Raw genomic sequence first — 16882 nt, 5'->3', positions numbered from 1 at the left:
CCAGCCAAGACACTGGTCTACCTTTGTAGTTAACCAATTGTTGTATTTCACTATTCAGCAGAAGGGACTGATGTGAAATATCTACCCACAGCCCTTTCAGCCATCCGTCAAAACTGATCTCGTTTTCCAAGTACTTCAAGCACTTGACCAGTCACACAAATCCTTCACACTGTAGCCTTAAGTTCATCCCAGCAGAAGCCAATCAAAAAACAAATGGTGACAATGACCATCAACTATCTAAGCTACACTTGAATTCTCCTACAAAACTAAGGAGACCAAATGCTACAAGGACTTCAAGCCCTGGAATCTAACATTCCAGACAGAAAAGACAAGTAAAACATAAAAATAGAAAACACTCCAAAATTAAACACGAAAGAATAAAGCCAGGAAGACCAGACACCCTCAGATGAGGGACAATTAACTAAAGAAAAGGTGGTTTTGAGACAGAAGCAAGCACTTCATTAGACTTCAGCGAGTCGGATGCCTCCAGTATCCGTGAGTTTCACTTGTTTATGCAAGATGTCACATCAGTTAAAGCTAGCCCCTCAAAGCCTTAGCATTAGAAGATATGTATCACTTTAGAAAAAAAAAATCAAGACAGGCTCCTATACCGAATGCTTAGAACATCCTCAAAGTCTTCCATAAGGTACCTCACATTCATTCTGAATAAAAGCCTCTCTAACAAGACTCAACCTTAATTCCGAAGGCCTGCTAAAGAATCTACATTTGTCTTTGGCTAGTCCAAGCAAAACAAGCCAAATCAACGTGCCTTATCAATGACGCAAGACTGCATCTTAATTAGAAACTCATATCCAGACACATTAATGCATAACCCCACAGATAAGTGCCCACGTGGAGCTTGACTATATTCAAAGCTTTATTACAACTCTTCAGGATTTGCCAAAAAATACATATTATGTGAATGAAAAGCAATAATTAGCAATCCTTCTCCCTTCAAATTTTTGTTTCCTCCCATTCAAGATGATTGCATGGAAAGATTTAAAAAAAAAAAAAAAATCACTGAATTGAAGAAGTCCATCATAATCAAATCATTTATTTTCGTTATTGGAAAAAGAGAAAACAAAGCTATGCCACAAGTCAGAATGAAAAGGAGACTTGTGCTTCAAAAGAGCTACCCGGTAGATTTAACCTCGTGCGAAGGTAGTAAAAAAAAAAAAGCGGCAAGCAGATTATTAAGCCACATCTTTAAGACGAAATACGCTACCCAAAGCTTCAAGTAGAACAAAACAATTATGTAGCTCTGTTTATCTACACGGATGCAGAACTGGAGATCCTTTACAAGAAAGCTTACCTTTGAAACAGGAGTAACTTCACATATTTCGAGATGCAGACTGCACACTTACCCAGAACAGACAGCAGAAACCACATGGATTAGCTGAGAAATGAACAGTTATTCTATCACTACGCCTGCATTTTAATTTCCTAATCTTAATCCACAGGCATTCAGGAACATTAGTTAAAATGCACTTACATCAATAGCTTGATATCTTCCTTCACAAAAGGATAAACAATGATCACGGCAGTTCTTTTCTTATACTCCAACCATAAAAAGAAGTAACATTAGATGGCCACCAACATTATTTGCAATGCAAAACTAGGTAACCCTATTTTCTTATTAGAAAAAACAGCATAGCCTATCTCCTTCAATATTAATATTCACTTTTGTTTTAAAAGGATAATAAAAACAAGCTTTGCTCAGTTGAGGAAGAGATACCTTTACAAGGAACAGAAAGCCGGTATCAACAGTGTTTTCTAAAAATATAGCAAGGGTCAACCATCAGTGTGGAGAAGCGTTCACTCCACAAGTGCCAAACTTTCAATAACAAAAAAAACCATTTATTACAACAGAATATTACAAACAACTAGTTTCAGTGATCAAAAAGTAAAACTTTACAAAAATGCCAACATTGTAATTTCCAATTGCGGAACGACAGATATTCCAGGCTTACAGACGCGACATCTTTCTTCTTTATGCACACTTAAAAGTGATTTCCAGTCTGCTTTATTTTCCATCAAATACAGTACATTTATCCAAACAAAAGCATGTACATTCAATATAGAACATTTTGAGCAACAGCTACAGTCCAGTTCCCATTCACAGTATTTTTAGTGCAATGCACTAACAGGGCCAAATATTTCTCTATCCATAAAAGTATTTTTACTTCTGATCTTGTGATCAACATTTTTAGATATATTTTATACAAAAAGTATATATGAACACGAGGCACCTCCCTAAGTAAGGGAGTGAACCTATATAAAAAACATGGTATTTCTTCTGATGTACAATACCTTTCAAATTGTAGCAATTTGACACAAATCACTAAACAAAATATTTTCTAAAAAGTAAAAAAAAACAAAACAAAACCAAAAAAAGCCCAAACCACTGACACATGAAACCTGCCAAGAATTTCATAATGGCAGGCATGCGACTGTTTTACTACAATCTTGATTAAAAGGTTAAAAAAGGTATCTAAAACATCTTCCAAATTATACAAAGTCAAGTGCTACCTATAGAGGTCATTCATGATCTTGAGAGAAAAAAATATTTTGAGTTTCTCCCATACTATCCTCCCTTTTTATTAATATTTAATGAAATAAGCTAACATTATAAGTGGTTGTGCACAGATTGTCTGTCTATAATACATCAGCAAATATTCACTACCTTCATATTAACATTAGTGTGTTGATTTTTCAAAAAATAAACTGAAAAAATAAACTGCAACTATCATTAAAGTGCTTGTGTATAATTTTTTTTTTTAAAATTAAAGAATAGAGGAATGTGGATATTTTTGTAAACTTCCTAGATGTTTACAAAGTTTTCCTATGAACAATTCCTGGGAACAAAATGGAGATCTTTTAAGCAACTTCAGGACAGTGAAATCCAGAATGTCCCAGAACTGGGAAATTAGTCAATATGAACAAACTGTTGTTATGGCAAATACTAAAAATTAGTACAATTCAGCCAATATACACTACATTGTTTGCTCTTATACATTCATTTGTAATAAATTTAAAACAGTATATAACACAACATTTGCCAAAGTAGGATATCACAAAAAAGTTAGAGCTGTTCATCAATTCGCACTACCAGGGAGGACCAGTATGCACGATGAGCTCTCTGAAGATGATTTCCTAAATGAGGAACAAAAATCTTCTTCCAAAGCTGCTGTTCATTAACTTGCCTCTGTACTTTTTTTTTAATTTCAGGAAGTTCATTCTATACTCTGTGAAACCTCAACTGCATAGAGATAACTGCTAATTTAGAAGCACGTGTGCATTTCAACTACTTCAGTGTTTTGGGAGGAGTCACTGTCCTACGAGCAGTCAGAATGGTTATTAATTTAGTAAGAAAACAACAGCTTATGAAAATATTTTCTCCTTATAATACCATTATCAAGGTATTAGCGGTTCCAACAACAAACTAAAGTCTTTTTCATTCAAACGAACTCCAAACTTTCCGAACATCACTTGCACCTATCTGAGGAGAAATGGGAATAAATTAATACTTTGAGTTTACCCATATAATTCTGTTTTAAATTACACAACATAAATAATTTATAAGGCTAAATTTTTAATTCTTGATCAAAATGCAGAAGTCACTTCTCTTAAATTCAGCATTATCTAGGGTACAGCTCAGTTCCGTCCCACCTAGCCAGGATTTGTTACAAAGTCACAAAAGCACCAGATTACAACTTAACACAGCTGGGTGGCAATTCTCTACGAAAGCTGAACTCAAATCAAATTACCTCCTGGGAAATAGCATTTCAGAGTTGAAATATAGAACAAGGCACATATACTTGGTTTTCTTTTCACCAAATATGCTAGAAAGATAATTCTGAGTAAGGATGTTAAGAACTCTTAGAGGTATCACTACTGTCTCTCTTCATTATAACTTTTTGTACAATCCCCCAACCTTTAGGCACCAGTTGGTCATTCTGAAATACAAACTGACCGCATACATACATTATTTCCTTTTTTAAAAGGTCCTTTTAAAAATAGGCCGTCTTTAACATGAAGGCTTTGGAAAACTGAGAAACTACGAATACAACCCCTCAACATGTAAAAAAGTTCCCAGAGTACCATACAAGCAGAAGTTTAGAAAATTCTTGGCCAGACTTCTACACATATTTAGGCTTAAAACAAAAATTCTTGATGAGACTCAAACGCTTTAAAAAATAAATGACCAGAAGTCTCCAAACCCGTGCTTATATAAATAAGCATGAAAAGAATCAAATCCTAAATTTGATGATTTTAAAAGGTGTTTGTAGGCACCCAATTCATCCCGATTTTAAATCAAAGCAATTAAGCATCCAAATTACATTCCAAAAAACTGTTATATGTCCTTTTGTTGACAAGGCCTAGGCAATACATATTAAAAAAAAAACAACAAAAACACGCATGAATGATAATTCCATTAAGTTCATAGAGATTTGTTTCTGTCAACAGCTTTTACTGTAGTACTTTTAGTACTTCTTCAACTGGGTCACAGAGAAGTTAATTAACAGGTCGTTATTCAAATAAAACAGAAGTATTGTTAATTTTAAAAAATTACTATTTTAGAAACGTACGTATATTAGCTTGATTACAATAGCTGCCTTAAGAAAATTTAAAGAGTTGACTCAGTACAGTTTAATCTATATTCTATTGCAACTTCCTACGATGACAAATTTAGAAATTAACTCTTTTTCAAAACACTAAAAACAAAATTTAAGAAACAAATTTGACATCTACCCTAGTATTTAAAACACTAAACCATAAAATCTATGGAAAACTATGTTTTCAGCAATAAATCAACAACAGCAAAAGAAAGGCAGTGGGTTTTGTTTTTTTTTTTTAAAAAAAAAAAAAAGGCAAAACACTTTTTCTTTTTCCTCACCAGACAACAGCTTTAGATCTTGTACTTCTGCCTTTGGTTTTATTTTCTTCAGGTGAATGAGATACATTTGCTTTGTGGGTTTTCTTATGATGTTCTAGAAAAGCTTTTCTGGCAAATGCTTTCCCACATTTATTGCATCGGTGCAAAGAAAAGTTTTTTGTTACTTTTACTTCAATGCCAACATCAGCTCCTTCATACTTTTTATTGGGAGAATTAGAGGTGACATCCTGTTTTGAACCAATCTGTTTTGTTTCATCCCTCTGAGGGCCTCTTTTTGTCACCTTATTTAGAACAAGATCAATTGGCTTTTTTATTGCTCTAATTTCTAAACTTGCAGTTATTTTCCCAAGGTAGCGTGGTGACTTTTTATGAACTACGGTTATATGCCTTATCACATCACGTTTGCGACGTGTTTCATAAGAGCAGAGTGGACACCTGTAGTATTTAACATAAATGTTATTTCCATCTGTGTGTAATTCAATGTGTTTTGTCAAGTTCTGTTTAGAAGTAAATTGGCGTTTACAGAGTTTACAGTAAAGCTGCTTGAAGTCAAAGCCAGCTGAAAGTTTTGGCTTCCTAGTTTTTTGCTGGCCACCTGCAGCAGATGCATTGGTTGATTTAGAGGTTGATTTAGTGGTTGATTTAGAGGTTGATTTAGTGGTTGATTTAGAAGTTGATTTAGGGTTTTCAGGGTCCTGTTTAACTTTATTTTTCTGTGCTGACGGTGTGCTCTTTTTCTCATTTGAATGATTTGTTCCCTTTAATTCATTCTGCGGAGAAAGGGCAGTGGAAGGGGGTGAAGGTTCTACAGAATCTGCTGGTTCAACTTTTACTTTTATTTCTGTGCCGTTGGCAGTATTGTTGGGTCCTTTCTCTCTTTTAGAGTTCTTTCCAGAAAGAGTTATCTTGTGAACAATTTGCATGTGCCTTTTCAGCATTATTTGTGAACTATATTTTCTCTTGCACAGAAGGCATTTGCATGCAGTTAAATTGTATTCAGCCTTTGAAGACGACTTTTGTTTTCGGGTCTTAAAAGATTTTTTAGCAGAAACTGTATCCAAGAACAAAGGTTGCCCAGGCTTTGTAGCTATATCAGGAGTAATGGAATCCCTTCTTAATCCTCTATGAACTTCATCAAAATGCCTCCTTACGTTGGCTTTTGTAGCAAATGATTTATAACATACAGGACAACTTCTACCTAACGTTACAAGAACATTCTTATTTCGTCCTTTCGCGGAGCACTGATTTGGTTTCTTTTTCGTTTCTATGTATTTCTTTAGCTCCTCCATCTTTTTTTTGTGCACTTTTCGAATGTGCCGGCGTACACTGCGTCTGGAATGAAATTCTTTCCTACAAAGGCAACATATCAACTGGTGGCCAAAATCAGAATTATCCAGAGAGTCCAACTCAGGATTTACTGCTGGAGGCTGTTCTTCAGGAGTAGGTATCGCCATCGCCTTGTTTGTAACGGGATCAGCAGGAGGTAATTCTACAGTTTCCCCAGCTGGGACTGGGGCTGGAGCTGAAACAGTCTTGGGTTGCTCAGTGCTGGGTTCCTGTATTTGTACTGGAGCTTGATCAGGGGTACTACTACTTTCTACGTTCTCATCTGGGCTATCAGTCCTTGATACATACTGAAATACAGCATTCTGATTAGTTTCTATAGGTTCCAATTTAATGACATATTCTTGCTTATCTACCCTTGGATAGATTGCTTCCAGGAGGTCATTTATGGCTTGACTCTGTTTATCATTTATATCTGGGAGGTCTGTGAAAAGAGGCAAAGGTATTTTTTTAATGATTTGGTAATTTCAAATTATTTACATTTCAGAGCATCTTTTAACCATTGTGTCAATTCGGTCACCAAATTTGCACAAATCCTGTAATTGTACTATTTTTCTGACTATTTACACTTAGAGGCTTTGAGTAATTGTCATCACATCAGTACAAGTTACATTTTTATTAAAAGCCCGAATTGGAAGTACACCCTTCTAGCATGCTAATCTGAAAACCACCTAAACTAAAAATCAGTTTGCCTGGAATGAAACTGATCTTTAAAAATCTGTATCAATTGCAAAAATAACATCATATGACCGAGCTTGTTCTGCAGGTGTGCAACTAAGCCTGAAGTAACATTAGAAACTGATTTTCCTACTGCTGGAAACGGGCAGTCTCAATAAAGGAACCTAATTCTGGAAATAAGCTCTTCTCTGTGAATTCTGAGCAGTCCTTAAGAAAGGATGAAACGTCTGTGTAACCTGAGCACTGCATGAAGATACAAGTAGATAAGAGAGAACTTAACTTCTGGGGCAGCGAAAGCTTTTAGTAATACCAAAGCAGTTAACAGGTTCAGTGATACAGTAAGATACTAAATGTTAAGGACAGAAAAATCCTGTATTATTCAGAGGAAAAAAAATTGTACTGATTTCTTAAAACAATAAAAACCGAGCCAAAGAAGTTATTTTAAGAAAGAATAACTTCCCCAAGGTTCACCAAAGGCTCATCCTGTGTTCTGCCCTGATAATGAGTTGGAGCAGACTTAAAAAGCAAGAAAGATAGATACAGTTATTCTCCTTGTTTCTCTGATGCAGTAAACTTCTCAAGCTGAAGTCTGCCTTTAAAGTACTGTTTTAATACACCTAGTGTCCAAAAAGGTTATTCAAATGCTATTGAAGCATTTATATTCTTGGCTACCACAATGTTAAGCGGTACGTTTTTGTTTGGTTTACCAGAAATACTGATAATTTTACTGTCTGGTAATTTTGCTGGATACCCCACAGTTTTTGTACTATGAAAAAAAAAAAAAAAGAAAAACAAATGATTGCTCCCATTTACCTTCACATCATTCATGATTTTACAGGCCTCAGTAATATCCTGTTTTTAAATCCCTAATTAGTTCAGTGATTTAGTTCCCAGCAAGATACGCTAAGCATCTGCACTGGCATAACTAAGAAGCCAGAGTGCTACAGCAAAAAGGTGAGGCACTGAGATGATACAGTTCAAAATGATCCACGATGATTTGAAGATGTGATTCCTGGTAACAGCTAATTAAAAACCCACAATGGGTCAGGGTTGTACCTTCCACACTGCCAGCAATACATGAAAAGAGTGTTAGTACAAGAAATACCCTGTTTCGTTGCGCAGACCCCATCTTTTAATACTGAATTTTTAACAGCTTTTGCAATCAGTTTCAAATGGGACTATCTATATAATTTTTATTAAAGGTAAGAAGTCCTTCCTATTTTATAGGATCTTTTCAGACTACTTAATGACTACACTAAGAGAATACATCTCAAAAGTTATCAGGGAATAGTCTTTGGAATTTTTCACCATGGGGATGTTGAACTTTTATTCCTACCTCTTCTTCACTGTCTTTTAATTTTATTTATTAAAAAAAACCCTCCCACTTTATTCAACAATCATCATACTCAATTTTATATAAAATGTAAGTATTTATATAGTTTTATTCAGAGCATGTAGTATTATTCTCTTCATTTGCACCCCTCCTAGTGAAGAGCGAAATATGAAAGCTAACCAACCAATTAAATGAAGACTAGAATGTCAGGAGCTGGACAGCAAGTCTTTACTCAGGGTAATCTTATTTTGCTTACAAACTTTTGCATCTAAGTCAGATGCACTTCTAACCTTCCTTTGAAAATACAACTCATCCCTTTTCATAGAGAAGCTCTGTGACTCTCCGCAACTGGCCAAGCACACTCATTTGAGGAAGGTGACAGTACGAGTCTTTTCACCTTCGCCTTCACAACGCTAGCTGACACAATGTGGGAAAAGAATCACCTACATAAATCTCTCTTCATTCCTAATTTTTGAAATATTGAGGCAGGAAGGCATTAATCAGGGAAGAAAAATCCTCATTGCACCTATGTTGATCTAGTCAAGAGATCAAGACAATTAGAAGGCTTTACAAAACACTTTTGAATGCTGGCACATTTCCATATTATTCAGCTTTACTCAGATCAACAAAAAGTCATCAATGGAATGAGACTTTAGTAAATGTCTTTTTCCATAAAAATACACTTTATTTTTTCCTCATCATTTAAGTTACTTTTTTTAATAATAAAGTTTAATTCCTACAACAAAGGTGGTGGGCTAGGCATGATCACATAGAATATCTTAAAGCAGCATGGGGTGAGGTGAGGAGGTGGGAAAGACAGTATTATTGAAGTACAGGTCCTTAAAGAGAACAGTGAACTTTCAGTCTGTGTTTCATAACGAGTAAGACTGAAGGATTATGTCCATGACACAGCACTTCCCAAGTACAGAAGAAAATCATGGCTATCGATCCAAGTCACTTAACAGGATCCAGCTGAAGTCCCTCAGACCCATGCTGATCTAAAACCGAAAAGCCTTGTTAGAACCACACTTTTCCGAGATTCATTTCCCAGTCCTTTGGCATACTTTTCAGTATCTTTCACAGTAAAGAGGGAAAGAGAGGAAAGAAAAATGGGAAAAAGGAATAAGAAGTGTTAACAGTGACACTCTTCATTAAAAGGTTGGACGTATAAATTAGCTATCAATTTATGACATTGACATGGGTGTCAGTTGTTAATGCATATTAAGTCAGTGCTGCAGCTTCTTTACTACGATAAAAATGATCTACATATGTTACTACTGAAATTTAATTCCACTGCTTTTTTTTTTTTTGCATTTTGCTTCTGGTGTGTTTGCATAAATGGTACAGAAAGATAAGTTTCTGAACTTCAGATAGCTTTATTAAATATTTCAATTAGTAAGACTTACTATCATCCATCTGGAGACTTGGAGGACAATAAAACTTTTTATGAGTAATTAAATTTGGTAACCCTCTGAAGAGACTCCGGCACAATTTACACTCAAAAATGGTGTCCACATCTTTTAACAAGATATGTTTAAGTTGTTTAGTTCCTGCAATAAAAGAAACATTACACTTAAGGAAAGTTTTCTGTTCATCTTTTAATTCACATCATCCCACAACAGTGGAAACATTAGAACATGACAATTATAACAGCATGTTATCCTGTGTTAATGCTACTTCATTGCACTGTAAGTTTATGATACGTACTTCAAGTTTCACTACGAAAACAAGACTAGTTTGGAAAAAAGTCAAGGATTATGCACATTACAGTTTACAGGGAAAGCGCGATGATTTATGATAAAAACTAACAGCTAACATTAGGAAGGTGTCCATACTACAGTATCTGGTTGCTGCAATACAATTACCCAACAGGAAAGAATAAGCACCTGGAGCATTTAAAGAAGCCTGCAGTATTTTTTCTTTAAGCTTATCTAACAGTGCTAAGAAAATAAGATATATACAGCTATTTCATGTAAAAACAGCACCCAGTAAGGCAAAAAAACTAGAGCATACAAGAAAAAGAGAATAACTAAGGTCAAGAAACGCTACTACATCTAGGTATCTGACCCAAGATCAAGATGATCTTAAACTGTAGACATATTTTCAGCCTGCTGAAAGGAAAATACATATAATTTAAGTCAGAAACTCTTCTATTAAAACATAGGCAGTGTGACAAAATATGCAGGTTTTCCAAACTATTACACATTGTATATTCATACAAAACCCCACAAAGATATAATTAGATCTAGCATTGTTGATGTATTACAGCTCCTGCCTTGCTTAAAGAACTAAAGGATTCAGAGTTTAAGTTACACTTCAAACCCACTCCTTCATTTCTGATCTCACAAAAATTATGAACATAATGCCTACAATTAGCAACGGATTACTAAATGATAAATACTTACCCACTCCAAATTAGAAAGAAACACTAGCTAACCAAATTCTAATTTCTCTATCTTGATTCTTTTCTTATAACAGAATAAATCAAAATTAATCAAAATTAGTCCAACAAGCAAAGATGTAATGAAACTGGACGAAGAATAAATAATATTAGACAACTATGAAACAGCATCAAGACATTCTTCAAGCTCAAATAGAAGTTCAAGTTTTCTGTCATCACAAACACTTAAGAATCCCTTTTAAAGATCAAACTCAGAGTCACACTACAGAACTATTTCCTAAATGAAACTCTTCTAATATTAATAATTTCATAACAACTAATAGTTCTTCAATACAAATGGGCCTTACCAAGACAACTTTTTATTTCTTGATGTAATAGTAGTACTACAAAATTTTTTACAACTGAGGCACAGGGCCTCTTCCTTCTTCAACAATTGCTTAAAAATGAGACTCAAACTTTACTATCTGAGGCTACCGTCCAGTTTGTGTCCCCTCCTATGCCCTTTCTGGGCCACAGCCCTAAGCTCTTGTCTTTTCCTCTCACTGCTCTTTCTTCAAGTGTTACTAACCTCACCGTCATCTGACCTGTATTTTTACGAACAGAATACTGGACAAATATTTAGATTTAGTGAAAACTCCCAATTTAAAAATCGTACAGAGTTCCCCCAAAAGCAAGTTGTTTACTCAGATCTCACCAACCAACGTTTGAAGTTCTGCATATAAAGAAAACCACTGACAAAAACCCAGCTGAACAAAACTGAAGATGCTCCATGCAGATAAAATTCCAGTAAGTTACCAAACTATAATTCAAACAAAAGGCCTCCAATTTGGTGATAGCACACAATAAACCAAAATTTGGCCATGCTGTTGATGCATGCTCTAGCCACAAACTCCTCTCCCAAACAAACAAACAAAAAAATTATCTAATTCTCCACTATTTCGTAATCAAGGGACACACAAGTCCCTCATTCTCTCTCCTGTTATACTGATATTTCATTCTCTTTCCGTTCAGGACTAAAATGGTTTTTGTCTAATCCAAATTATTTGGCTTAAGAATTACTGGGTGAGATTAAAGGACTTATGACATACTGGAGGTCAGACTAGATGACACGGTAGTCACTCTGGCTTCAAACCATCCTTATGCAACTATGAAGCTTTTCACTGGTGGGAGTAAAAAAAATAATTGGTCCTTCTGAATTAACCTGTAGACCTTTAGAGACTTCTGGAAACAGCAAATAAACTTAAAACATCCACTGGTTTTGTGGACACAGCACGCAGAGAAAAAAAATAATCACCTCCTTATTCTTCACCAACTACAGACTGTGGCAACGAGCAGCCAGTCTTCTGCCAGCATATGCTGCCTCCAGCTTACTGACGCCTTCCCTATTTTGTAGTTAGATCTAATTGGGGCAGGTGATACTCTGTCAAATTCTGTTAATATTTGTACATGTTCATGCTAGAATAACACCATAGTCACAAGAAATTGGTACAGAACATTGGTTATTACAAATACTACTCTGGCAGAAATACCAAAGTTTATGCCTTTAGCAAGCAATTTCATTTTTAGAAAAAAATTTAGATTCAAATTCATCTGTTATTCTTAATGCTTTGGATGACAGAAGCTTCTGCTAAAATTGCTTAAATAGTTATGGACAATACTCTGGCTTTAATCTCTATTTCTTTACCACAAGAATCAAAACAGTTTCTTTCCATAATGAATTGTTGCTCGTTCAAAACCAACCAGTAAGATCTTGCTCTATGTCTTTTTGCTTTCTGTCCAACTTCCCTGGTGCAGATGACTGAAGATGTCAAGGGAAGCTATCAATTTAACACCTGCCAGTGCGGACAACCTGGAAGTAGCCCAGAGACAGAGTACTTGCAACTAGTTTGTGCTGTTACCAGTACAGATTCCATTAATCTGCTTCAAGCAAAAGAAGCCTGCCACGCGTATCTGACGCCTTAGGCAATCTCAGCCAAACTAAAAAAGGTTACTAATGTATCCCACTATATAGCAGTTATGATTTATACATGAAACATTTCATATATAGATATAGATATATATATAACAGCTCTATGTGGAAAAATCTAGAAACATATAGAGAGTAGCATTAAAGGCATTGCTTTAATTTTTGTAGCAACTGCTGTGTTCTTGCACCAAGGGCTATGAAAATAAAATGTTTGGTTTGCCATATCAGAAGCATAGAAACAGCTAGAAAACATTAAAGGTTTCAATCACCTCTGGCATGATCACCCAAACGCTCAGTTGCTATTCTTACATTCACTGCTATGTATTGCAACTCCTGAAAACAATCAAGGACCACCTTAAAAGTACCATGATAAACCAACTCTAAAAAGTTGAAGGTAAACACTGAATTTTTTCTTCACCTCAGGAGTTTTAGGATAAACTCATTAATAACAGCAGGAGGGATGACATGAAGCAGGACAAACTAATTTTTAATGTTTTTGAAAGATAAGATAATATATGAAAACCCTTATTAAAAGGAACAACGCCTAATTCCAAAAACCGACAAAATAGTTTGCAAATATGTAGAAAGTCAGGTGTTGGTTATTTTAACATACTAAATACACATCACTCTTATAACAAGGTAATAAACCTCTTAAGAGTCAGGCATAGTTTCATACCTGATCGGAAACACTCAATGATTTGTTGAATACCGGATTTTGATGTTTGCACAGGCTGCTGTAATAACGGAGGATCACCAGGTTCCAACAGATGCACTGAAATATATAAAAGGATAATAAGCCACTAGAGAACGCTCAGGTGATTTTTATTAAGTTACAGATTTTCTGTGCATACAGTAAACTAGCTAAAAAGAAAGGCCAGTAAATGCTGCCTTACTCAAAAAATTTTTTATCTACACTGAATTGAAAAACAGTTAATAGTGAACTTTCCAGCCATGATACCTTCTGACACTTTGCTGTCATTGTGATTAAAGAAAATGTGTATTCAAAGTTACATGTATCAAACATAAAAGCACATAAATATATAAAACCAAATTAACTCACTAGAAATTTCCGTCAATTAAAGCAATTGCCAGAACAACCTACTTGACTCCCATCGTTCAAATCGAAACAGATGTACAAAAAAGCATTACCAAATACTTCACAGCGTACTATGTGATTTCAGTGTTGCCAGTACACACCTAAGCACTGAATCCAAATTTAAAGTAGCAATGATCAGAAAAAAAAGCACAAACATAACTATGTAGTATATACCAAAAATAGCTATTATAACATTTTTAACCTATAAAACCACATTCAAGAAATGCTTGAAGCAAGAAATGCTTCAAGCAAACCGCTGAAGCAATACCTTATTTTTGAAGTTTCATTCCACATCACAATCTTTATAAAATCTACTGAAACTAAAACATTTATTGATCAGGATTATTATTAGTTATTCCAATACACAATATTTATGCATATGAAAATTAATAGCATTCCATTGCTGTATATGCATACGGCAATTAAGCTTTGTCCAGAGGGAAAAACAAATTTAAATGAATAAAAGCACTTATTCAAGCATGTGTTTACAAAATCAATCATTAGTTAGGTCTTCTTTTTAATTTCTTATTGACAAAATAACTAGCTTCGTACTTCATAAATCGGCTCCTACCTTATCCATTTGGTTTGATTTTTAACCCCATCGTAAGGTTTCAATTTTTGAATGAAGCACTGAGATTTATTTTTGATAAAAAGCAGTAGAGGCATAGTATAAAACTATTTAGAGATATTAAGTGCGAACAGATTAAACACATTTTGACAGGAAAGTTGTTCTAAAAGAGATAAGGTTATAAATAAATTCAAGCTGAAAAGAACATCAGAAAGAAAAGCAGTCTAAGCAAAGAACTATAGAATGAACACTCCACCCAACTATGCTGGCCCCATAATATACTATTATACATAGGAACACATAACAACCATTACAAATCAGCTAATCGTTTGGGGATCTCTAACACAATGACATATTGTATTCTACTAGCCTGTTCCCTGTTCTTCAAAATAGTATATTTTGGTTTGTATGCTGCCTCTAATATGCATGTGCAACACCCACTGACATCAAGAGGGGTGACATACGTGAAGCAGACATAACACACCACTGTTATTGTAAGGCAAGAAAAGCATTTTAGCTTTTTTAAAGCATTAGGACAACTCAAAACCATTTCATCTTAAACACAAAGAAATGTTTCTACTAGCTGAACAATACCTACTCTCAAATTACATTTAATTAAAGGAGCATTATCAAACTTGCCATGCTCACACTTTCAACTATTAATTCCCCAAACTGACGCCTTTCTTTTCAAAACACAAGTGAAAGCATCCAAATAACAAACTCGGCAACAAGAAAGGAACCAAATTTCCTTTTAGGCTACCAATTATAACAGTAAGCAGAACAATTGCAAAAAATTATAGCAAGTTGGCTGAACCTTCAAAGTATCCATTATACTTTCCACTGATGGCATCTTCCATGTCACACAGCAGTGGAATGCAAACAGGCGTTTCAGGACTTGGGTTTGTTTTTTTCTCCTCTAAGAATAAGATCTTCAAGTTCATCAGAGCTCACCAGAGAAGATGTAAAGTAAAAACATCAATAGCGAATTCAAGAGATTGCCAGAAACGTCATTTTAGAAAAAAATCAGAATATTACACTTTTTGGAAACAAAAAGGCCAGCTGTGTTGCACAACTTCTTGCCTTCCTCTGCTCACTCCATACAATGCCCATGTGGTGGCTTGGGGATTATCGCACACCCTGCAGGAACTGAGCAATTATCTTCCTGAAGTAATTCTAACGTGACAGTTCAAGGATATTAAAAAAACATTTCCAATCAAAATTCAGAAACTTTTTACATCCAAAACGGTCACTAACAATGCACATTTGCAACATCACAACAGTTTCCGCAAGCTTTTAATGAAGGAGGTAAGTAAAACAGCCAATGCATCAGACACCACCCTACCTGGTTCACAGCATCCATGGTGATGGTGGTCAGTCTGACAACACTTGTCCCTTAGAGGCATTTTCCGTGCGCACGACCTGCTTTCCTTCTACATCCAGCAGCTCGTTTCTGCTAAAATAAGCACACTAACTGTCACCCCCGAAGCACGGGCGGCCCGCAGGGCGCTCGCCTCGCACACCCGCTGCCCGCAGCGGCACGGCCGCGCAGGCCGGCAGCCCGCGGCGCCCTTCGCGCAGGGGAAAGTTCCCATTGTTTAGAGCAGGTCTCACAACGCCCTCTGCAACGGCCGCTGCGGCGAGCCCGGCCGCCCCGCTCCGCTCCCTCCCGCCCGGGCCCCGCCGGCCTCGGCCACGCGCGCCCGCCCCGCCGCCACCTGCGCCCCGGCCGGCGGAGGAGAGGAGAGCCCCCGGCCGCCGCCAGCCCGGCCCCCGCGCCGTCCTCCCCGCCGAGCCCAGCCGAGCCCCGCCGCCCGGCCCCGCGCCCCCTCAGCGGCCGGCTCCCGCCGCGCCGCTCTCCCGCCGCGCTCCGTCCCCACCTCCCAGCCCTCCTCCCGCAGCCCCGCCGCCGGGCCGGCGTCCCTCGGCTCCCGCGGGAGCGGGGGGGAAAAGTTGCGTCCCCGACAGCCAGCGGCCGCAGCCCGCCCGCCGCCGGGCCGGCCACCCCCCGCCGCGCCGCCGCTGCCGCTGCCGGAGCCGGGCGCGCCCGCCGCCCCGCCACGCGCGAGGCCGGGCGGGGAGGGGCGAGCCGCCGGCAGGTGACAGCGGGCGCCAGGCGCCGCCGGCGGCAGGGGGAGGGCGCGGCGGGCGGGCCGCTGCGGGCGAGCCCCTACCTGGGAGAGGACGGGCGGCTTCCCCCTCCCCGAATACAACTTTATTCGCCCCTGTCCCGCCAGAGCGGCGGCCGCTGACCCCGGAGCCGGATGGGCACAGGGGCAGGAAGTGACTGCGGCCCTGGCGGCGAGGGGCCCCGCAGTGCGCAGGCGCCTCGCCCGCCGCTCCCCCGCCCGGGCCGCACAGGTGCCGGGAGGCGGCACGCGGCGTGGCGGTTGCGGGGCGCGCCGCCGCGGCGGGCGGTGGCCGCTCAACGGCCGGCGATGTGGCCCTGGGCTGCGGGCGGGACGGCGCGGCTGGGCGCTCCCGGGCCGGGGGGGGGGGGGGGGGTGTCGCAGAAGCGGCCTGAGGCGGAGCGCCCCGCCGCAGGGGTGAACCGCGGCGCGGAGGGCTCGGCGGGCGGCGGGAACCGGCGCCGTCCTTCTTC

General features: G+C 38.4%; 1 protein-coding gene across 4 annotated transcripts; it reads right to left on the bottom strand.

Moving 5' to 3' along the window:
* Positions 1 to 1796: 1796 nt before the first annotated feature.
* On the bottom strand, positions 1797 to 16568 carry ZNF800 (zinc finger protein 800). Of its 4 annotated transcripts, XM_087765321.1 has the most exons (6): positions 16455 to 16568; positions 15626 to 15736; positions 13296 to 13391; positions 9659 to 9802; positions 4898 to 6665; positions 1797 to 3499 (listed from the first exon to the last, which is right to left on the bottom strand). In XM_087765321.1, coding segments are annotated over exons 2-6 (2070 nt in total). In that variant the 5' UTR covers positions 15687 to 15736; positions 16455 to 16568; the 3' UTR covers positions 1797 to 3498. The 4 variants fall into 4 exon arrangements, with proteins under 4 accessions (XP_087621447.1, XP_087621444.1, XP_087621446.1 ...); XM_087765318.1 differs by having other exon boundaries at positions 1797 to 6665; XM_087765320.1 differs by having other exon boundaries at positions 1797 to 6665; positions 15626 to 15733; positions 16455 to 16510.
* Positions 16569 to 16882: the final 314 nt, after the last annotated feature.

The sequence above is a fragment of the Nipponia nippon genome, unplaced genomic scaffold (assembly GCF_047370975.1).
Source record: "Nipponia nippon isolate SJK-2023a ecotype South Korea unplaced genomic scaffold, ASM4737097v1 scaffold_3, whole genome shotgun sequence".
NCBI classification, from domain to species: domain Eukaryota; kingdom Metazoa; phylum Chordata; class Aves; order Pelecaniformes; family Threskiornithidae; genus Nipponia; species Nipponia nippon.
Note: the sequence above shows the minus strand (reverse complement) of the source record. Positions and strands in the feature narration are given on the sequence as shown.

Coding starts and splice junctions, on each gene's coding strand:
- ZNF800 (XM_087765318.1), bottom strand. CDS start 15,686: ATGCCTCTAAGGGACAAGTGTTGTCAGACTGACCACCATCACCATGGA. Junction 13,392..15,625: donor CCATGGATGCTGTGAACCAG/GTAGGGTGGTGT, acceptor TATATATTTCAG/TGCATCTGTTGGAACCTGGT. Junction 9,803..13,295: donor CATTGAGTGTTTCCGATCAG/GTATGAAACTAT, acceptor CTTTTATTGCAG/GAACTAAACAACTTAAACAT.